The 21,605-nt window shown below is 62.3% G+C and overlaps 1 protein-coding gene across 2 annotated transcripts; it reads right to left on the bottom strand.

The window, feature by feature from the left end:
• Positions 1–13,634: 13,634 nt before the first annotated feature.
• Positions 13,635–20,954, bottom strand: Mrpl23 (mitochondrial ribosomal protein L23). 2 transcript variants are annotated; one of them, XM_027953600.2, is made up of 5 exons: positions 20,868–20,954; positions 18,549–18,671; positions 17,517–17,599; positions 16,884–16,957; positions 13,635–13,883 (listed from the first exon to the last, which is right to left on the bottom strand). In XM_027953600.2, the coding sequence occupies exons 1-5, from the start codon at positions 20,882–20,884 to the stop codon at positions 13,725–13,727; spliced, it is 456 nt and encodes a 151-aa protein (XP_027809401.1). In that variant the 5' UTR covers positions 20,885–20,954; the 3' UTR covers positions 13,635–13,724. The 2 variants fall into 2 exon arrangements, with proteins under 2 accessions (XP_027809401.1, XP_027809400.1); XM_027953599.2 differs by lacking the exon at positions 20,868–20,954 and adding an exon at positions 19,834–20,033.
• Between the last annotated feature and the right edge of the window lie 651 nt (positions 20,955–21,605).

Below are 21,605 nucleotides of genomic sequence, written 5' to 3'. Positions count from 1 at the left end.
GACTCCAGCGGGTCTGGGGTGCTCTCCTCCCTGGGTTTGCCCACCCCTACTGGAAGAGGAAGCCTTGCTTTGGAGGGCAACCAGCTCCAACCGGCCTCATCCCTCCCACTTGCCCACTAGCCCCGTCAGGGAAGGGGTCTCTGGGGAGGTGGGAGAACGGCCTGGAGCTCCAAGGGTGGCGGGCAGTGGGGAGAACAAGGCTTGTGCCTTTGTCTGTCCTCTTGGCCCTGCTGTCACCCCCTGGGGTCACAGACATAAGTGTGACTCGTCAATGGCTGGGCCCTGCACGTGGAAGGAAGGCCAGACTGGGCATGGAGATCTCTTGAGGGTCCCCAGAGAGAAAGGCGGGCACTGGGAGGGAAGTGGGGCCAGAGGCAGGCCGGGCCACAGTTTAGGGCAGGACAGAGAGCTGGGCCCAGGAGCCTTCCCTTCTGGGAGTTTCCATGCATCCCCCAGGGCTGTGTGCCACGTCATGTGGGAGCCAGGGAGGCCGGGCGCTGGGAGGCTGGGGTCTGAGACACAGCCCCCTAAGAGAGTGTGACAGGGAGCAGAAGAGAGGGACCCAGGATCAGGATGCTGGGGAGCAGACAGGGGATGGGTGGCTGAAGTGACACTCCCTTGGGCCACACTCGCGCCTGGCAGTGCTGGGTGGGGCCACAGAGAAGGACAAGGGGAGAGCTCCAGAGGTGGAAGGTGTGGAGGTTGTGGGTGGGAGGACGGGGCTTGGAGGCCGGACTGCGCTGGTGCAGCTCAACCTTAGCCTTTGGCCCCAGGGCAGTGGGAGCAGGGGACGGGTAGGAACCTCTGGGAGGAGAGGAGGCCCCGACAAGGGCCAGGGAGGGCAAGGACAAGCGGCCATCCGAGGGTATCACGGAGTCAAGTTGGCAGGACCTGTGTGGGCTGGACCTTGGGCTCTCAGGCCAGGCTGCGTGCTCAAGGGCGTCCTCCTCAAGGCCGCAGCATGGCAGGCGGGCGGGCAGGCGGGCGGGCGGGCGGGTGGCTGAGCTCCGCCAGGAAGGCAGTGAGCCCCTTCCCCGCCCCGCCCCCAGGCCCCAGCCTCCCCCTCCTGCTGGCGTGGGCCTTCTGGATCCCATCAGGTGCCACAGCAATCTGGCTGTGACATAATGAGGCAGGCTGGGGTCAGCGGGGTGACCTCTCGTGGCCCCAATGTTTGGAAATCCCCAAATCAAAATGACCCAACAGACAAGCCTGAGACTAGATTTTTCCAAGCGGGCCCCTCCAGTTACCCAGACACAGAAAACAGGCTTCCTCCGTTACCGCTTCCTGGGGACAGAAACTCAGGGGCCAGGTCGCAGGACCACCTCGGGGCTCAGAGGGGACCCCCAGACCGGGCGGTTCCCCTCTCGGGTGTGTGTGGGGTGCTCTAGGGGCTGCCCAGAGCTGCACACAGGAAACTAAGGCCCGGAAGAGGGATATGTGAGAGGGAAGGTGGAGGGTAGCAGAACCTGAGGGTGCTGCACCCCGGCACCCACCAGCTGGGCCAGCACAGGGTGCAGGTTGGCTGGCTGACAGGGCTGGGCAGGAACAAGGACAGGGCAGGGCACAGCGTGCTGGAAGAGGCCCACATGGCTAAAATCAGTCTGCCTCCCGCTGGGGGAGGGTGGGAGACCCTGTGGCCCCTAGTGTGGGGCAGGGGTATGGGACGTGGTGACCCCCAGCTCAGGGTTTTGTGGGAACAGCCTTCCTCTGTCTGTCTCCTCTCCAGGTGTGATTTGGGGAAACGCACACACACTTTTCAAACTACATGCTGAAAACTTCAGCATGAAAATCGAATGTCAGAGAGTCTGTAATCTCTTTCCCAGAGATAAGACACAGCCCCTGGAGGAGGGGGTGAACCCGATCCCTCTAACACAGAAAGCAGACGCGGGCAGGCAGGGCTGGGGGCCCAGCAGGAGGGCGGTCCTGGAGAGACGTCCGCCCTGGGGGACACTTGAGCTTTCTGGAGGGGCTGGCGGCCCTGCCTGTGCGCTGGGCTTTCCTTCTTTGGGCAGGTCATCTCTGCCGCGAGGCTCAGGTTTCCTGGTGGCGCCGTGGCCTCCTGACCTGCTCCCTCAGACCCTAATTTAGGCTGCAGCGGTCTCAGGTTTCGAACAGCTAAGCCGGGAAGGGCTGCTTGGCCATCTCCATGCACGACCTTTCCGTCCAGTGTCCGGCTGCCTCCTGGTCAGCAGCGCCACCCCTGGTCCAGACCTGGGGACTCCCGACACAAGCTGTCTCTGCCCCCAGGCAGCCCTGGTGCTCTCTGAGGCGTGGGGGTGGGTGTTGGGGCTCATGAACTGTCCTGCCCAGGTATAGGCCTCTGGGAAATGGGAACAAAGAATCTCAACATTCAGTTCTTGCCTCGGTTTCCCCGGTGAAGCACAGGAAATCTCTCTAGGTTGTCCCCAGCAGCCCCCACAGGGACAACGCTTCTATTTCAAATATTAGGATGTCCTGGGCCTAGGATCCTTCCCCGAAGGGGTGGTGGTCCGGGTGTGTGAGCCAGACCCACATTCTGTTCTGCAGCAGCATTCCGGGGGTGGGGGTGGGGGGAAGGCGCCATGTGCAGTCAGCTGGCCTGGCTTGGGGGCAGGAGGCCCCAAGGTGCACCACACACAGGACCATGTTCCTCTACTGCCCCCACCAGGCAACCTGAGGCCTGGGGCTGCTCCCCTGGGGACTCACTGGTGACCCAGCCCAGGATTCTCCTGAACATGGGAGACCCCGGTGTCCTAAGAGGTGGGGTCCCTGCTTAATGGAGTACCACAGAAGCCCTCTCAGGGGTTGGGGCTGCTTGTCCTGTGCACAAGTGGTCCCAGAGCCCCAGAACCTGGGAGTGGGAGGGGCCTGCCACACCATCTCCACAGACCCCAAGATCTAGGGACCGTCACCCCAGCCCTGGCACCTGACCCCATTCATCCAGGGCCCCTGCAGCTCCCCATACCCCCGGCCCCCCTGAGCCCCTTACAATGTCCCGGCTCAGGCGAGAGGGGCAGGAGAGGGGCGCACATAGCCAGTCAGGGCTGGCTTAAGGCCAGCGACAGCTTCTCCCAAACTTGGTGGTGTCTCCTCACTGTCCTGTCCCTCAAGGGGACAGCCAGGAGGCAGGAGACCTCTGTTGTCTTCTGTTTGCCTGCCCCTCCCAGCATTGCCATGACGACGACACCAGGGTGCGGCGGGGGGGAGTCATACCTCAGAGGTGACTAAGTGCACTGGGGGCCTCATGCCAAGTGTCAGACACCCCCTCACGACTCTTGCACCCAGCCCCGGCCCGCTGCCCCCCGCCCTACCAAGAATGTTCCATGAGCTCCATACACAAGCACGTGGCCCAGTGCGCCAGGCCAAGGCGACAGGCTGGCGCCTACTCCCATCCCTTTGCCCCCACCTGTCCCCCTTGTCCCCTCTTTGGACAACAGCCCTCAGCTCCAGGCCTTTTGGTGGGCACTCCCTGTGTTTCCAACTCATTCCCACAGCTTTATGGGGGCTTTTTGCAACCTGCACCCCCTCTGTACCTGGGGTCCTCCCAGGCCTTGGTCCCCCAGTTCCCAAGGTTCCCATAATGCTGCCTGCGAGGGGGCCCAGGGTGGAGAGAAGGGTCCTCCGTGAGGAAGTGGTTAACTGTGAGGCAGTGTGTGTGTGGGGGGGGGGGGGCGCGGAAGCGGCTCCTGCGCCCTCCCCGTATCTGGGGAGGTGGCCTAGACTTGAGAAGTTGGGGTGCACAAAGGGTCTGAGCGACCCATGCAGCCCTTCCTGGCCCTGTTCTCAAAAGGGCTTCTGGGGGCACCTTGCAGTTTCCCTTGTCTGGAGGTTTGGGGGTCCCAAGCAGAGGACCCTAGTAAAGCCCAAGGCTGGGAAAGTCTGGAAGCCGCCTTTCTGACTGGAGTCACCTTGATGGACGTGGGCAACTGTGGCCCGTCCCCAGAGCCGTTTCTGTTTCAGCAGAGGAGCTGGAACTCGGGCTTCCCGGCACCAGGAGAGCCTCGTGGTATTTTCAGATGAAGGCTTTTCTGGCATCCCCCATCACCCTCCCCGGGCAGCTGTCGGCCCTCTACCCGAGCACAAGTGGGCACGTCCGCCCAAAGCCCCAGAGGAGGCCGGAACACATAGTTTTCCTGTTATGTACTGGCCCAGGGGCCAAGGCGGATTTAGTTGGGGAGAGGCCGAGGGGCCAGCAGGCAGGGGATGTTCCGGGAGGTGAGGACAGGCCGAGATGGGAACAGCAGCTGGCCCTAACCCCAACAGGCTTTCTTCACAACCATGAGCCTAGGATTTATTCTTAGGAAACTTTCCAAGGCTCAGGCTGCCCCCTCTGGAGGGCACAGTGACAAGCTAAAGGTGGTCACGTACCCCACCGGGTTGCCCCAGGATCTAGGGTTGTCCGGTCCTAGGATCTGGACTCTGGTAAAATGGCCTGGCTCTTTGGATGCTTCTGTCTGAGCACATTACCCCAGGCACCTCGGCCACACCTGCACCCTAGCAGGAGCCCAGGTCGTTCCCAGCTCCCTGAAGCCCCTGGTCCCCAGATCTCGGCACAGGCTGAGACCCGGCAGGCTGCCCCTTTCTTAATGAGATGTGCATAAACCCACTGTCTGGGAACTGCCTGGCTAAGCCATCCGTGGGGGTCATGAGTCTGAGGTCACCCTCCTGCGTCCCAGGTCTGTCTGAAGGGAGAGGGAGGAGCGGGTGCCCACTAGGAAGGAGTCAGGCCACATGGTTGCTTTCCTCAGTGGAGAGAAAGAACAGTGTGAGGACCCCTCAGCCAGTCGACCTCTGGAGGCCGGGCCAGGGACCCGGTGGAACCTTTTAACTGTAGAGGAGCTACCACCAGCCCCAGGAGCAGGGCTGGGCTCCATGACTACTGGGTCCCACACAATGTCCCCTGCCAGAGGCAGCAGGAGGCAGCCTGTGGGGCTGGGAGCACAATGCTGCTGAATGCCTTAGGGCCGGGGAGACCCCTGAGAGCGGGGACATCCCCAGAGGTCTGAGCCAGGCCCTAATGTGGGGTAGAGGCTGTCACAGGGCTGAGAGTCACTGGAATTGGCATGCGGGGTGGCGGTCTTGGTGACTGGATGGGTAGGCCACGCCACCTCGTGGCCAGGGTCTGGGCCGGCACAAAGGAAGTCCCCACCATGCCAGTAGCGGAATGCCACCTTTGAGGAGTGGCCAGCTGCACTGGGACTGGGCTTCCAAGTGCCTGTGCCTGGCCACACTCTGCCACACCGTGGCCATGGGAGGGACAGACAGCAAGGGGCAGAGACCAGCTGGGCAGAGACACCCGGCCTTGCTAATGCCAGCACCCGTGGAGCAGAGAAGAAGGGCAGGCCCAGGGGCACAGTCCCCATAGGGCGCACTTACAGGGTGCTGGGGCTCCTTCTGCCAGCCAGCTTGGGCCTGTGTGCTCTCGGCCAGCACCACCATTGCCACCTTAGATGAGGACCAGGCCACAGCAGAGAGGCTGGGTCGTCAGGCTGCAGTTTAGAGAGGAAGCAGGCAGGACCCCAGCACTCACAGCCCAGCCATGACCCACAGCCATGACCCCTCTGCAAGCTTCCACATGGGCCGTTCCGAGCCCCCAGCAGCTCCAATGTGCCCCTCAGTGAAAGCCCTGTCCAGTTCTGGTTGCTGTCCACTACCTGCTAGGAGCAGGGGAGACCAGGACCACCCCCAACCTATAGGCGGCTGGCATGTGGCCCTCAAACCCCAGATAGGCCCTGGTGTCCGAGGTCCCATAGCCTGCTAGAGACCCTCAGGAAAGGCAGGGTGACCATGGAAAGAAGATGCCATGGCTGGGTCCTGCGATGACCTATGGCCCCAGCACATGGGCCCCAGCAGTGGGCTTTCTCCTCCCAGAGGAAACACGTGAGTAGCAGACTCCTCTATGCCCCCGGCCTGGGCCACTCTGGCCAACCTTCCCAAGGAACGTGTTCAGCACCTTTGATCTGGGCCTCTAATGGCCACCTCCTGCCGAGGAGCCCCCTCTCCAGAGCTGCAGCCTAAGCAGGGTCTTATTATCCAGACTCCCTGACCAGCAGGGCCCACGTGGTGCTGTGGCTCTTGCTCCCTCTCAGAGTCAAGAGAACACTGTCTGGGCCCAGGCGTCTGGGCACTTCAGGCCTGATGTTGGGTCCCCTGAGCAGTGCTCTGTAACCTCCCAGCACCTGGGGCGTGCTGGGGACATCCAGAGAAGCACAACACACAGCCCCGAGTCCAGGCATTGAGGCCGAGGGCAGGGCTGTGCTGCACACTCTCTTGAGCCTCCTCTGGAGCATCACGGTCAGCTCCATCCCTTATTCCTTCCTAGGGCTCAGTCGGGATGACTGCTGGGACAACCTCCAGTCCGCAGAACTTCCATCCCAAAGCTGACCTGTGGGCAGGAGCTACACCTTCTACCAGCCCCCAAGGAGACCGGCCCCCAGGCAGGCAGCCACTCCTGCTGCTGCTCTGACTGTCCAGCCCATGTCGGCCTCCTCCAGCCATGGCCGTCATCATGAAGCAGTCAGACCCTGAGGCCGACCTTCGAGAGCAGTCGGAGCTCCAGCGAAGGAGAGGGGTCAGCAGTCTTTGCTGGTGGGGGGGGGTCGATGCCAGAGAGCAAAGCTGGACGGCAAGAGCCCAGCTCCTGCGCAACCCTCCGCCCCTCCAGAGCACCCTCCCTCCATTCATGCACGCACACACACATGCACATTCTCCAGCGGGAAATGAGACCCCTGCAGGTTGGCCCCGGCCCTCCCCCTCTCTGGCAGCAGGCATGGGGTTTTATGAGTGCTACAAATCAGATATCACACAGTTTGGGGCTGACATGGTTTTTATAAGAATTATTTAAGGCCCTGGCCGCCGGTGAAGTCCCAGGGAGAACTGGGGTAAGGCGCGTCCAGCTGCTTAGGCTGTCGGGATTCCAAACACTTCGTAAAGTGAAGGTAGGAAAGGAAAGGGGAGCACCTTGTTCTGCTTAGCGGAGGCTCCCCTGCCCTAGGCGCCACGGGGAGGGACCGCAGCTGCAAGGCTGCGCATCCACTCAGGGCCTGTCGGGCCCCTGGCTCCGCAGCAAAGCCAGAGGGGCTGAGGTTGGGGGTCTGCCACTCTAGTGTCTAACCCACCCCAACCCTTTACCCCCAGGGGGCACTCTGCATCCCCAGGACCCGGAGGCTGCGCCCCTCGGGGTCTCTGTGCTCCATCTCAGTCTCTGCAGGATTCCCCATCTGGCTGGTGCTTCCCAGGGTCAGTGGGCAAACTCCTGCCGGCCTAGACCAGGCCAGGTGCCCAGTGGTGCACCCCCAGTGCTGTGGACTCGACCAACCAGGTGTCACATGATATTTGCGACTTGTTGGGCAAGAACAGCCCTGAGTGGGCCCAGTTGCGGGTCCTGGAATCAGAGGAGGAAGAGAAGGTGGGCGAGCCAGGCACCTGAGCACAGAAGCCCAGTCGCTGCTGACATGCGCTCACGGGCAAGCAGCGCAGTGTGGGCACATCTGTCATTCATTCCTCTCATGGGCACGTTCAAGCCTTGATTCTGGGGTGCTGAGCACCTGCACAGTACCCAGAGAACTCCTCACCTCCTGGTGAGGCCAGACATGGCCCTCCCTTCCACTGCCAGCTTTAACACCAGGTGTCTGAGGCTCACAAGAGACATGGGGACACAGGAACACAGTGGCTTTCTCTTGGACCAGGGGAGGAAGGGGTGCAGTGTCAGAATTGAGGCTGGCAGGGCTTGAGGGACACCAGGGGAGCAGGGCTGTGGCTCCCTCACTTGAAATGGAAGGGGTCAAACTTAGCCCACCAGGCACCCCAAACCGGGCCTCGCTGCAGGGAGCTCTCCGGGGAGCCCAGGGGACGGAGCAGAGGTGAGCCTCCGGCGCTCAGCTCCTGTGTGCGCAAGTGTCCAGGAGGCAGCAGCAGAGGGCCCAGGTGGGGCGTCACTGTTGGAAACAGCCTGAGCTTCCTGGGTGACGTGGTTCCGTGGCACCCCCTGCCCGTGACCCTGGTCCTGGCAGAAGTGTTGGCTGCAGGTGCTGGGGACATACACTCTCCTGTGACGGGGAGGCAGGACCCCTTCTTACCAGACTCCACGAATTGTGGAGAAGGGCTGGGTATGGCTTTGGGATCTTCTATGGTGGCTCAGTAAGGGAGGTGGCAGGAGGCACCTCTGGAGGCCAGCACCCTCGTGGACACGACAGGAGGGCCCCAAACCTGAAAAGGCAGGATCAGGGACCTGCCCTGTGAGCTGTGCTACCCAGTGCAGGGAGGGGGCTGGCCTGGTGCAGAGAGGGAGGTGGGACCGGGGCCCCCTTCCCCCATTGGTCATAACGTCAGGGCTCTAGCATCCACGGAGACCAGGGCCAATCAAAGCCAGATGTAGCAGCAACAACAAAAAACCTGATTATTTTGACTAAGAAAAACACCATTTACAAAGAAACAATGAAGTGATTTGGGGGGATTGGTGCCTGGGCTGATCTCAGACAGGCTGGGGGTGGGGGGTGCAGATGCTGAGAAGGTTGCTTTCCTGTGCATGGAGCTGGCTGCTCTGCAGGTGGCCTGGGCATCCCCACGGGGCGTCCTGTGAGCTGGGGCCTCTTGGTCTCCAGCTTTGGCCATGGCGAGCTGGTGGGACACAGGCAAGGTTCCCAGGGACCACCTTCCTCTGCTCTCCCAGGAGGCTGTGGCGTGCCCGGTGGGGAGGAAGAAGGCCACGCATTCAGTGTGGGCGCCCCCTGTGCCCGATGACCAAGGAAAACATGTACTGCAGCGAACCCTGAGGTCGGGACACACTGAAAGACAACCATGCTTGTCCAACAGGGACTGAGAGACAGTGGAGAAGGAAGGAGAGGGACCAACCACTCAGTGGCTGCATGGGCCAGAGCTGGGAGAGGTGCTTGGGGAGGGTGGTAAGGGCTATGGGCAGCCTCTAGGGTATTGGCCAGAGGCACGGAGATGGCAGTGGGTGGCAGGGAGGAATCCTGCACACAGGGAGGCCAACAGCCTTGGGCCAGGCATGTCCATTGCTAGGTGATGGAAACTCAGGTCCATGCAAAGATGTGCACAGCGACAGTGTCTCGCAAGGGCCGCAGGGTGGGAGTAGCCACAGGCCATGGTGGATGACTGAAGAACGAAGCCTGGTCCATCAGGATAGAAACCCCCATCCAGGAGGTTCCGGGGGCCGGGGAGGAGAGCGGGGGCCACAGCTGAGCTATGCAGGGTTGTTTCCGGGTTAACGAAAGTGCCTGCCAGTCGCAGGTGTGCGGCCCCCGCGGCACCCACTCAGGTGGGTGGAGCGTGTGGTATGTGAGCCACCTTTCAATAAAGGCTTTGAAAGAACAGAAATGAATGTTGCAAGGCCAGCTCTCTCTGCCCCAGGTGAAGTCAGGTAGGGGACAATTGTGTCACCAGATGACAGGAAGCAGCCTCCTGTGCAGGAGGAAACCGCGGGGGCTGGGGATGCCCACAGCACCTGGGCCTCTCAACATGCCCAGACCCCAGCTGTGGCCTGGCTGTAGCTGGGTGGCAGCTGCCTTCCTGTCTGCAGAGCCGACTTCCTGACAGGACCCCAGATGATGGCTGCTCAGGGCTTCCTTCCAGGCGGCCTGGTTTCCTCAGCTTCCCCTCTGCATTAAGACCTGGTGGATGACAGAGGAAGTACTGTTTCCCTGGATGCAGGGGACTGTGGAAGAGGGCCGCCGTGGAGGGCATGGAGGCCAGAAGACCTCCAGGACCCCACATGGGCGACGGCCTCTGGGTGACCTGCGCCCCAGGCCGCTGGAGCTGCGTGGGCTCGCTCTCTGCAGCAGGGGCCAAGGCCTCCAGCGCTCCCTCTCCCTGTGCTAGCTCCCAGAGGCCGCTGATGTAGGCCTGCTGTGGCCGTAACACAGGCACACAGGTGAAGGGGTGGGCCCAGAAGAGCCTGGACCAGCCCCAGCCCAGTCCTTCCTGTGCTGCAGAGACCGTGAGGGTCTCCCATCCCTCCTGCAGTGGAACTAGATGCCACGTGGGAAAACCCATGGGGGCATACCTCACTCAGGAAGCCCCTGTCCTTGCTCCCAGCAGCAGATGTCCCTAGGAGGGAGGGTGTTGGAAAGCTGGCCCAGGCAGAGACCCCACCCGTCTGGGTCTCCCTCCCTCTCTTGCCTTGCTTGGGACACCCAGGCAATGGGGCCATGGTTCCCGTCAGCCCCAGGAGCTTTATCTCAGTCAAGTCCCTCTGCAGGGACAGAGGCATTTGGTGGGACAGGGTCCCACCCAAGCGTGCAGGGACTGCAGTAATGTGCAGGGGAGAGGCCCACACATGGGAGAGAACCGCACTAGGGACACGGGTCACTGGAGTCACTGGTGGGGCAGAGCTGGAACCAGAGGATGACCACCACGTCCCCATGCAGAAGGAACGCCTGTGTAGGGCAGAGGCAGGGCCCACTATGTGCTGGTCTTCTCTCTCCAGGCCTCACAGCAGCGGGGCCGGGTACCTGGGGTAGGGTGCCCAGCGGGGCCCACTTCCTGAGCGTAGAGCACCCCCCCACACACTGGTACACCCCCACCTCATCTGCCTGGTACTGAGCAGCCGGCCAGCTCTGCTCCATCCAGGGCATGAGGGGCTCCTGGGGCACCGAGCCTCCTGTGTCAGAGGAGCAAGAGTAGCATGAGGCCTCTGGGAACCAGAGGGGGTCTTGGGAGATTAGAAAACCCCTTGAGTAGGCAGGGCTGGTGCCCGGGAAAACCTGGCGAGGGTCAGGCATTGTCTGTCTGTTAAGTAGGAGACCCCAAATGGGATCCCGTGTGAACCTGCTCCCTGGGTGCGAGCTGGAGGTCGCAAGCTGGAGGCTAGCCCTCACCATGTCTCCAAGGCAACGCCCAGCTGGCTCCCCAGGGGTCAGCCTTGGTCTCTCCCACCATGGGCACCTCATTCAGGGCCCAAGCTGTGTGCTTGGAGGGGTACAGAGGGCCTTCCCTCCAGGCTCTGCCCTCAGCCAGTCTCTTTCCTGGGGTCAGGAGGGTAGAGAGGCAAAGGGGGGCTCCCAACAAGGGCTGGGGGATGAGTATTCCTGACCCATGTCCATCTCTCCATTGGCCATGAGCATGTCCCCTTGGCCAAGTCTCCCCCAACACATCAGCTCAAGCTGTCTCACTGCAGGAGACGACGTCCAGGCCAGAAGTGTCCACTGCATCACTGCGACACCATGGCTGGCCCAGGAAGCTGCTCAGGTGCTGGGGGACAGGTCTCAGCTGCTCAAGGCCCCGCCTCTGCCCCTAGCTGGACTGTGGGGGAATTCTGGGGGCTGGGACAAGGCTAGAAGAGGAGCTAGGCGTTGGGGCATGGCAGGCCTGATGAAGGGCAACCTTGGCCGCTGCCTGGAGCCCCTGAGGAGCCGTTAACAGTCTGTGTGTGGAGTCACCATGAAGGATGGGATCCCTCCTCCCCTGCCTGAGTGAGGGTCCTCAGCACGCCAGGGCCCCATGAATTACTTCTCTAAGGAAAATACAGTTGACTGCGTTCCTCCTGCCCCACTTCCTGACCTCCCCTCCCCTAAATCAACACTGAAGGTGCAGTCTGCAGGGCCTTCGCCTCCAGCCAGGGTGCCCTCCCGCCTGCGGCTGGGGGGAGTGCGGGGGCTGACTCCCCGTCTCCATCTCCAAGCCTTCCAGCAAGAGGAGAGTTGGACTCTGCTCAGACCATCAGGGTGGCGCTACACAATGGGGTCCAGAACTCAAGAGGGCAGGCGGAGGCCCCGAGGGGCGGGGGGACACCACGTGGACATGCAGCCCTGCGGCTAGGTTCTCTGGAGTGCAGGGGCTCTGAAGGCTTCCCTGCCTGCTCCCAAATCTTCAGCTACCCGCCCTCCTAGCATCAGATACACTCAGACACACAGCGCTGGTGGGAGCTCCTGGAGTCCCAGGTGACTTGGCTTTGCCAGCGGCTGTGGCTTGTAGCCATCCATGGGGAGCCTGTGTGTCAGCATGCCAGGGTATCCCCATCCTTCCCATCCCTCCTCCCTGGGCCCCCCGATGCCCCAGCTCCTACTCCACACCTGCTCCCTGGGGCCTCGGCTCTCCCTGTTGAGACTCATCATACACAACCCCTGTCCTGGTGGCCTGGCTGGCACCCATCCCTGCCATTGTCCACCTCCCATCTCCAGTGCCCACCCATGACCTAGACACAGGTGCAGGTACGTCCACCTGGAGCACCACACTACCTGCTCACGTAAGCCAAGTGGCAGGTGCTAGGACTCCCTCGGGACCCAGGCCTTCTCCACCAGGCAGATTCCGGGCACCGCCTCTGCTCCCCGCAGCCCTGCTAGCCCCAAATACATCATCACAGCCACCAAGTGCCTCAGGAGGCTCCTGTCCAGAGGCAGGGCTGGGCCTCAGCCTGTGTCCACACAGAAATGGACAAGATGCCCCCTGAGGGAGCAGGCAACTCTGCTTACTGGGAGCGCCTAGGCTTGAGGGTGCTGCATGTGCTCCCCTGTCCCAGTCCCTACTTCTCCTCTGACAGAGGCCAGCCGCACCCCCAGGCTCTCGGAGCTACAGGGTGGAGATTTCAACAGCTCAGGTGTGTGCGGGGCATGTGGTGCATATGGAGTCTTCCCACCCACACATGGCATGGCCAGGGCGGGGACGGTGACCATTCCCCCAAAACCACACCCTGGTGTGGCCCCTCATCTAACTCTCCAAATCCCAGAGTCCACAAGCAGGAGAGAGTCCGCAGAGCCTCTGTGAAGAACTGAAGTCAACAAAGAGCTAAGGCGACAGACATGCTCTCAGGCCCTGCTCTGAGATATCCTGGTTGGGAGAGGGCATCAGGAGACCCAGGCTCAGGCAGCCCGGGGTCTGTCCGGACCCTGGGCCCTTTCTGGAAAAAGACCCATAGCCATTAGGTTGAGGTCTGCAAGGGGATGCGAGCCCTGGGGGACCCGGGAAGGTGCAATGTAAGATGCTACCAACACCAGAACTCAAAATTCCTCATGCAAGTCAGGGTCTTGGAGGCTGTCGTGGTCTGCCCAGCTCAGCCCCAGCAAAGGGTGCTGTGCGGCTGGAAGGCCTGGACGCTCAGCTGCAGAAGCGACCAGGAAACACAGCATGCCCCGAGCCATGGCAGGACACCCGGGTGCCCACCGCACCCTCTTCTTCCCTGACCTGTCCCCACCACTAGTGAGCCACGACCCCCGCCCACCTGCCCTGGGGCCCTTACAAAACTCCTCTCTGCACCAGCATCCTTCTGCCCCAATCCACACTCCCTGGTCCATCCTGCTCACTGAGCCAAGCCCAAACCCAGCCTGGACAGGGGTCCTGTGCTGTCTCAATGAGGGTGGGGCTGGGGCTCTTCCTGTGGCACACACCCTCCACCAGCACCCACCTCTGCCTCCCGACAGCCTGAGCTCAATCAAGGCGCAGGCTAGACCCCTTCCTCCCGTCTCCCAGCCCGGACTCCTGGCGCAGTCTCGCTCGCCTGCCTGCCTGCCTGCCTGCCTGCCTGCCTGCCTCCCGCTGTGGGAGCCTGGCCTCGGGTTTGCAAGCCTCCCCCACTGCCAGGCCACATGCAGCACAGCCAGTGGCTCCCTGGGCCTGTGAGTTTTCGGAGCCAGGCTGCCCGCTGTGGGCATGCACGGCTGAAATTCAGACGCCAGAACAGAAGGAAACCAGGCTTCCAGTTCTTTGTCCTCACAGCAGGAATTTTATTTGGGCTGTCAGAACTTCTCCAGCCACTGGGGTCTGGGCCGTCGTCCCTGACCGCTGCTCGCTCACAGGCTGAACCAGTTGGGGATACCGCCTTGCCGGGGGTGGCTGCTCGGCTTCTGGGCCTCTGGAAACCCGCTGGGCCCTTCCTCCACAGGGCCTCCTGCAGGGCTCTGCTCTCTCTCAGGAAACAGATCGGGGAAGGTGAATGTCTGCCCGTGGGCCTGGGGGAGAACAGAGCTCCAGCTCAGCACCGAGGCAGAGCCTTCCTGTCCCCCTACAGCGGACGGCTCAGAGGCCTCAGAATCACCCTGCAGTGGGGTGCCTCGGGGGCCTCAGAGTGACCCTGCAGGGGGGTGCCTCGGGGCCCAGGCCCAAGGCCAGCAACGTCTGTGGGCAGGGTCCCTGCCTGCAAACCCACATCTCCAGACTGCCGGGGCCTCGCTTCCCACCAGGAGCGGGCCTCTCCCTGCAACAAGGCCCCTTTCATCCACACTATCTCTGCAACGGTGGCTGCACCAGCCCGGGGCTCATTAAACATAGCCCAGTAAAGGCCCACTCACCGGCAGCAGCCAGGTCGAACTGGGGGGCAGGAACTAGGCGCAGAAAAACAGGACACAAATGGCGCCTGGTGCCATGCTAAAACATTTTCCATCCAAAATACCTAGAGGCCGCCCCTCCTCCAGGCTGAGCTTGGCAAATAAAACACACATAACATACACAGAAACCTACACATGCAGCAGTCCATAAATCAGACCGGCTTTGCTAATTAACTGGCTTTGCGTCGTTCACTAGAAGTTCATTCTGTGTCAGCATGGCCACGTCCCAACCCAGGCCCCAAGGACGGGGCCAGGCACCAGTGTGGGCTGGTGAGGAGGGGACGGTGCTGGGCGGGGGCCTAAGCAGGCGCTGGGGCTGCCTTCCCGCTATCAGCAGGCAGCTCGAGAGCCGGAGGGAGGGGGCCGCGGCTCCTCCGCACAGACCAACAGCCTGGAAGACCACCAAGGGGCCACACTCGACCAGACAGGCAGAGGGGTGCTCTTGGCTGTCAGGGAATCTGGACTTGGGCAGGCAGCCAAGCATGACCTGAAGCAGCCACGGGTCCCCTGAGAACGGGAGGCCCTGCAGGTTCTGGTGGCATGGCCGCCGGCCGGTGGGCCCCGTCTTGCACATTTGCGACTTCTTTCTCCCTCTTTAAAAGTACCAAAGGGTAACAATCCACAGAGGCTGAGCCCAGGTGGGACTGGGGTTTAATGCCCGGGGTGATTCTGCTGGTCCTGGGGTGGACACAAAGTAGGGACCAAAGGGGGGCACATGGCGTGGGCAAGTGCAGGGGCAGCCAGTGAGGGGACACTCCACTCCTCAGGGGAGGTGGAGGGCACCTGTGGGTGACAGCTGGCTTCCCGCAGAATGGCCCCCGCCTCGAGGAAGGAGCTGGGCGCCTCTGGGGGAGAAGAACAGGAAAGGAGAAAGGTCAGGGGAGCAGGGGAGCAGCCTGGCTCCGTAATCCCGGCCCCGGGGCCGCTGTGTCGGCCGGAACGTGCCTGCCCCTCGCCTGCAGCGTTTCTCCTGCCGGAGCTCACGGCCCATGAGCACCACTCACTCAAACGCCGCTCTGTGTAAACACCCTCAATGCTCTTTTTGTTATGTGGGTAACTCGGGGCTTGCTGCAGCTCCCTCCCAGACCTGGGGCCAAAGAGAGGTTTGTCAGGTTGTCAGGGGAGAGACCGGGGGACGCCCAGCTCGGGGACCGCGCCTCCCACCACTGCCAACGACCATCAATTTGATGACTCTCTCCCTCCTGTTGACCCTTCAGTGCCTCACAATGAGCTGTTGTTAGAAGGCCCCCGCCCATGAGGACCCAGGGGACACCCCCAGCGGATGCAGTCCCTTTGGGGGCGGACAGGGACCAACTGCCATAGCCCAGCTATGCTGTGCAAAGACCTGTTGAGTTTGGGGGTGGGGGGGGCATGCCAAATTTTAACCCTGGGACAGGAAGCGCCATGCTGACAGGGACATGCGGGGCCCCTAGCTGCCTGGCCTGTCTCTGGCCACCTGGATTTCAGAGAGAGAAAGCCATGCCGGCGGCAGCTGCAGAAGCCGGATCTAACTCGCTCACGAGTTCAGCTTTCATGAGTGAGGTGGGGCTGGGGGAAATGCAGGGGCTCAGATGACTCAAAGGCCACTTGTAACCGTAGCTGTCTCTAAAGTAACGTGTGGCAAATGCCGACACAGGGGACGTTGCCCACAGGCCATGACAAAAGAGAGGGTCATCTGAGGCAGCAACACACGGGCCCTCGCCAGGCGGTGGTCGCTCTGCCCATGTGGACAGGCTGGTGCTAAGCACAGAAACCATCAGGAGAACAACTCGGGCCCCGTTCAGAACAAGCACCACTGTGTGTGGAGACAGCTCTGCTGGCCGGGCCTCTGCACACACTGCCCTGGGACTCCGTGAGGCTGGGCCAGGATCTCACAATAGCGCTACTGCCATCTAGCGGCCGGGCCACAGGGCTCCCTGGTGGGTTGTTTACACAGAAACTGGAGGAAGCCCCCAACCCCCCCGTGGGTTCCAAGCAGTGGGGGACAGTTAATAGACCTTGCAGGGAGGAGCCAGCCCTGTGAGATTCCCACAGAGGCCACGCGGTCTGAAGCCGCCACAAGGTCAGAGGGCATTCTGCCTGAAGACAGGCCGCCCGGGCTGCTGCACATCTGGGCCAGAGCATACTCCAGAGGGGCGCAGAGAAACCGTTGGCGTGGTCTCCCAGGCCAGGGTGCAGGGAGAAGCAGCCTTAGCTTAGGCTCTGGTACCCGGTGCTCAGAGGCTGTTTAGGGCTGGGGGGACCAAAGGCCTGGTGGAATGTGCTGGGCTCAACCGCACATGACCCTAGACCCGACACCACCCGTCATGGCTCTGATACCCAGGCCCCTTGACAGGGCATGCGCCCCTGGGGACACTCCAGCCTGGAACCTGGCCAAGGACAGGCCCTCAAGGGGCCAGCAGCTTTAGATACTCAGACATTCTGGTTTCTGTTGGAGCCAGAGTCGGGGGAGGGGAGTCTGCGTTTGGAATGGAACGGCAGTCTCAGGAGGCCCCTCTCCCCAGCCATGGCCAGTTGTGCTGAGGCCCTGGAAGTCCCACGGCTCTCACCCCGCCTCACAAAGACCTGCCCTTCCTCAGGGGCCTGGGTGCCCAATGGCCAAGCGGAGGCCAGGGCCGCGCTCACCAGCTGCACGTAGGCCACCTTGTAGTCCGGCTTCTTGATCCTCACGTTTCTGTGGTCCCTCTTCCTGTTGGAACCTGTGGGAGGGAGTCGACTTGACGCCCTGCTCCCAGCACAGATCCCAGCCCACAGGCTCAGGAAGCCCCTTCCAGAGAGAGGCCCACACCCAGCCAGCAGGGCAGCACCGAAAGCGCTCAGACCCACGGGCCAGTGCCACTAAAATTAGGCAGTTTAAGAGAAAATAACCCTTTGAAAATGAAAATAACAAACGTCTTCATGAGAACACAATCTGCCTCTGCAGAAACTCAGAGACTCCAACTTACAGAGCACAGGAACCAAGAGGCTCTTCCCTTCCACCCGGCGGGGCTCAGAGCTCTGCGGTCCAGTGTGCGGGAGGGGTGAGAGGACCAGGAGGGGACTAGGGAACGGGGCTCTGTGGGCACAGCAGGGTCCTCCCCAAGCAGCTGTGGCACGGTGGGCTGCAGCAGCAGGCTGCCACCTGAGCGCCATGCGGCCCTGGCAAGTCACCCCAAACCCTCTGTGCCTCATCTCCTCGGGTGCCAAGGGAACCCAAGGTCCTAGGCCAACACCTGGAAGAGTCCATGCAGACAGGAGAGCAGCAGCCCTGCCACTTACCATGCTGCACCCGGGTCCGTACAGCAGCCACCGGGACATTGTAGATGCGCTCAAGATAATTCCTGAGGTCCACCCTGGTCATCCTGGGTGAGGGACAAAGGAAAAGAGGGTAGACGGGACTAAAAGGCAAAACCTACCAGAGGGTGAGGGGTCCCGGGCTGAGGACTCTTGGGTTTCACTGGTCTGAAGCAGGCAGGGCCCAAAGAACCCAGAAACACCCGTAGTGCTGATGCTAGCCCGGGCCCTGTCCTCTCTCTGGACACCGAGGACTAGGGTGACAGAGGGATGGGGCCTCAGGCACTGGGAGCTTAGCTCTATCAGCCTGGTTCACTGGATCCCTTCCCCCCAGCCCGGCTGAGCTCCCAGAGAGGAAGTGCCAATGTCTAAGTGCCGCTGGGAGCCCAACCTGCCCCAGGTCTGACAGCCCTGTCTGCAGACAGGCTTCCCAGGCAGGCCTCAGCGGGCACATTCACCTTTTTTTTAGAAAAATCTTAAAGGTTACCCCAAATTCAGCTTTGAGGCCTCTTCAGGCCTTGCCTGAGGGTTGGTAGCATGAACCCTCAGCTTCCAGACAGACTCCTGTCCACCCCACCAGAGGACACCCGGGAACCCTGATGCTCCACAGCAACACCTCGGTTCTGGCTGGGGTAACTGCATCATCCTAAAGGTGACTGGCACAGCGAACCTGGCTAGCCAAGCCAGGCAGGGACTCAGGACTGACATTCTGGAGACCTGGCTGAGCAGCTCTGTGAACCGCAGCAGGCTCTCAGCCCAGCCTCCTGGGATGCCTTTCCTGAGAAGACTGGGGCAAGAATTCAACAAAAGAAGAGAGCGAGAAAATGAGTCGGGATTGCAGGCTCTCAGCTAAGCCTTCCCCAGGTGGAGGGTGAGCCAGGAAGCTGCCAGCAGCAAGCTCCCTCCCCACTCCCTGCGGCTCTGCATGCGTCCTTCCAAGGCAGGAGATCCTGCCCTGTGAGCAGAGACAGGATGGCCCTCAAGATGCTCCCCAGAACAAATTCCTTTGGGGCTTACTCCATGGGGATCCGGAATTGCACAGTGTCCTCGGGCTGCACAGTGCCAGGCCGCACCAGCTGAATGAAGAAGTTGGTTCGGAACACACGGAGTTGGGGGCCGCCCAGCTGGTACAGGGGATACCTGCAGGAAGGACAGGAGCCAGTCACGAGGACTGGGGTATGGCTCAGTGGTCTAGGTTTCCTAGTATGCCCGAGGCCCTGGGTTCAACCCCGGCACCACTGAAAAAGGAAAAGAAGGAAGAGAGGCAGTGGGACACCCACAAACAGACTGGAGGTGGGCTCCACCTAGGAGTCAGCAGCCTCTGCAGGACAGCCTAACTGGGGCCAGCCAACCCTGCTGCCATGGGGTGGAGCAGCAGAAGTGGGCTGCCCCCGTTCCCACGCAGGAGGACCCTGGCCTGGTGGAACAGGAAGGCTAAGGCTTGGCTGTGAGCACGGTGCCTCGATAAACTCATACCTCTAAACAAGCTGGGCCTACCCCAAAGGGGACAGAAGCAGCTGAGGGGCATGCATAGCTGACACCTCCTGCCACCATTAGGCCATGCTCTGGGAGCCAATCAAGCAAAACCCCCAGTGGTCCTGCACATCCCCTGGCCTGGCAGGGTGGACACAGAGCTCCACCTACCTGGCCCCTGGGTCTCAGGGGTGGGGAGTAGCTGTCTTAGCTCCAGGACGCAGGAGCTCGAGGTCTACAGAGTCTGAGGGGACGTGGGGGGGACCACCTGGGGTCTCGCCCAAAGCCATGTGAACGATCTGCAGCACTGCACTTGGGCCCTGCCCTGGGGAACATTCAGTACCAGGGCAGAGGGGACTCCACAAGGCCAACAATGACCAAGCTCCAGGGCTCACGCACACCGGTCTTCAGCCCCCAGGTCTTGGGAGCACCAAGGAGCCAGGCAGGAGCTGGGGCTGGACAGGAGGACTGGGCCTCAGGGCTGAGCAGCACCTGGGAGTCAGACAGCACTGGCAGTCTGTTGCCAGGGATTCGCAGAAACAGGCACCCTGGCAAAATGTGTGCCTACTTGCTGACCAAGCGGACATGTCAAGGCCAGGCCAGCAGCTCCAAATGGAAGAGGATGCTGCCAAAACCCTCCTGGGCAGGGTCTAAGCTTCTCTGGGCCTGAGAGTTCAGGTGGCAAAGTGGGCAACCTGGGAAGGCCCCCAAAGACGGCTCTGAAGCAGACGGGGCCTTTCGTTCACAGGCCCAGGACAACTGTGGCTGCCAAAGGGCACACGTATTCCCTCTGGTGCCCAGCTATGGCACTGCATGTGGGCACACAAACCTGGGGACCCACTCTTTAATGATGAAAAAGGGGGTGGTCACAGATCTCCATTCTCCAAGCCTTGGGAGTTGAGGTTCACGGGTGGTAACGTGCTGAGGGTCTGGAAGGGCAGAGGCTACCTGATAAAGAGGGCCCAGGCCCCCGAGGCCACCCTGGCTTAGTATGGACCATTCACAGGTCCACATTCTCAGGCCCGATCCTAGGGCTTGTTGGTGGCCTGGGACCTCTGGCTCTGGAACAACCACAGTGCCCACACCCTTCTCCGGGGTCCAGGGATGGGGCACAGCTCCCCCAGCCTCTCTGCCTGCATGCAGACCCCTGGGACAGGGAGGTCCAGAGGGCCTGAACCCACGACTCCCCGAGATATTTTACAAACACCTCAAACTTAACACATCTCAAGTGGAACTCCACTCCACCCTCCTCCAAACCCAGGACCTGGCTCCCCGCCACCAGCCCTGCCTCCCAGTGGCCCGGCGGGTGACTCATGTGTATCCCACCCTGTCCCTAGCCCCGACCCCACCATATCCCATCCATAGGACGCCCCTTCAGCTCCCTCCGGGCCCTCGGGTGAACACGTGAGCTGACCCGGCCTTGCCCTGCCTCTCCTCCCGCCCTGGGCCGGTGGCCGGGATTCAGAGGGCAGGGGCCCCTGGGTCCTGGTCAGGCCCTGTCCCAACGTCTGCAAAAGGAAGCTATTGGGGAGAGTCCTCGAGGTCCCACTTGCAGCCCTCTGCCCAGCTGTGCGTTCGGGGGTCCCCAAAGCCACTGTGTTCACCGAGAACATGCGTGTGTTCTGCTTACACTCGGGCAGGCCGCGGCCAGCAACACGGGCCAGGCACCTGCGGGGACCCTACGGGGACCTCGCTGGGACCGCCCCGCCCGGGCTCCCCGGCGGCGAGCACCTGCGCCCCGCGCTATGCGGGACCACCACACGCGCCTGCGCACCGCCGCCGGCAGCCCCCCGCCCCGCCCCGGGCCCCTGGCCCGATGTCCCAGTTGCGTGGACGCGCGGGCTCTGCGGCGACCCTACTCACAGCACGTTCCGCGCCATGGCGAACGCGCCTAGGGCGGCAGGAAGGAGCGGCGTCCGCCCCGCATGCCGCCCGTGCTGGCACAGCGCCCCCTCGCTTCCGGAGGTCGCGCCGCCCCGCACGGCCCCCCGCACGGCCCCGCATAGCATCCCGCACCACGCCCCACCCCGCACCACGTCCCCCCGCGCCCCCCTCGAGCCCCCCCAGCACCACGCCCCGCACCGCCCTGCCCGCATCAAGCACCACCCTGCTCCTCCACGACCCCGCCCCGCACCGCACAGGCCCGCGCCAGCCCCCCATCGTTCCCTGCTCCGCCTCGGCTCACGTTGCAGAGCAGGCGCCCTGCCCCACCCCCAGCCCTTGCTTCCACTCTGCAGGGCCCCACACTCCCCAGCGCCCTGAGCCAAGCATCTTCAGGCGCTGCACTGCCCCGCACAGTACACCGCATCCTGCCCTGCCGGCCCCGCCTGCTGCGCTGGGCAACATCTCCCGCACACCGCCAGCCCCGCATTCCTGGGAGGCCCTGCACGGTGTATCCCCCCACCGCCCATATCCCTTCCGCCCACCTCTTCCCCACACTCGCACTGGTACTCGCACTCGCACTCGCCCCATGAGGCCCACCCTGGACATCTGGGCTTCAAATCCCCCCCCCACCCCGCGCCCCACCCCCGCGCGCCTTCCACAGCAGAGGACACCTCTGGACACTTCTTCCCACCCCTCTTTCCCTGTGAACTGCCCCTG

The sequence above is a fragment of the Marmota flaviventris genome, chromosome 9 (genome assembly GCF_047511675.1).
Source record: "Marmota flaviventris isolate mMarFla1 chromosome 9, mMarFla1.hap1, whole genome shotgun sequence".
NCBI lineage: Eukaryota > Metazoa > Chordata > Mammalia > Rodentia > Sciuridae > Marmota > Marmota flaviventris.
This window is presented reverse-complemented; position numbering and strand designations above follow the sequence as displayed.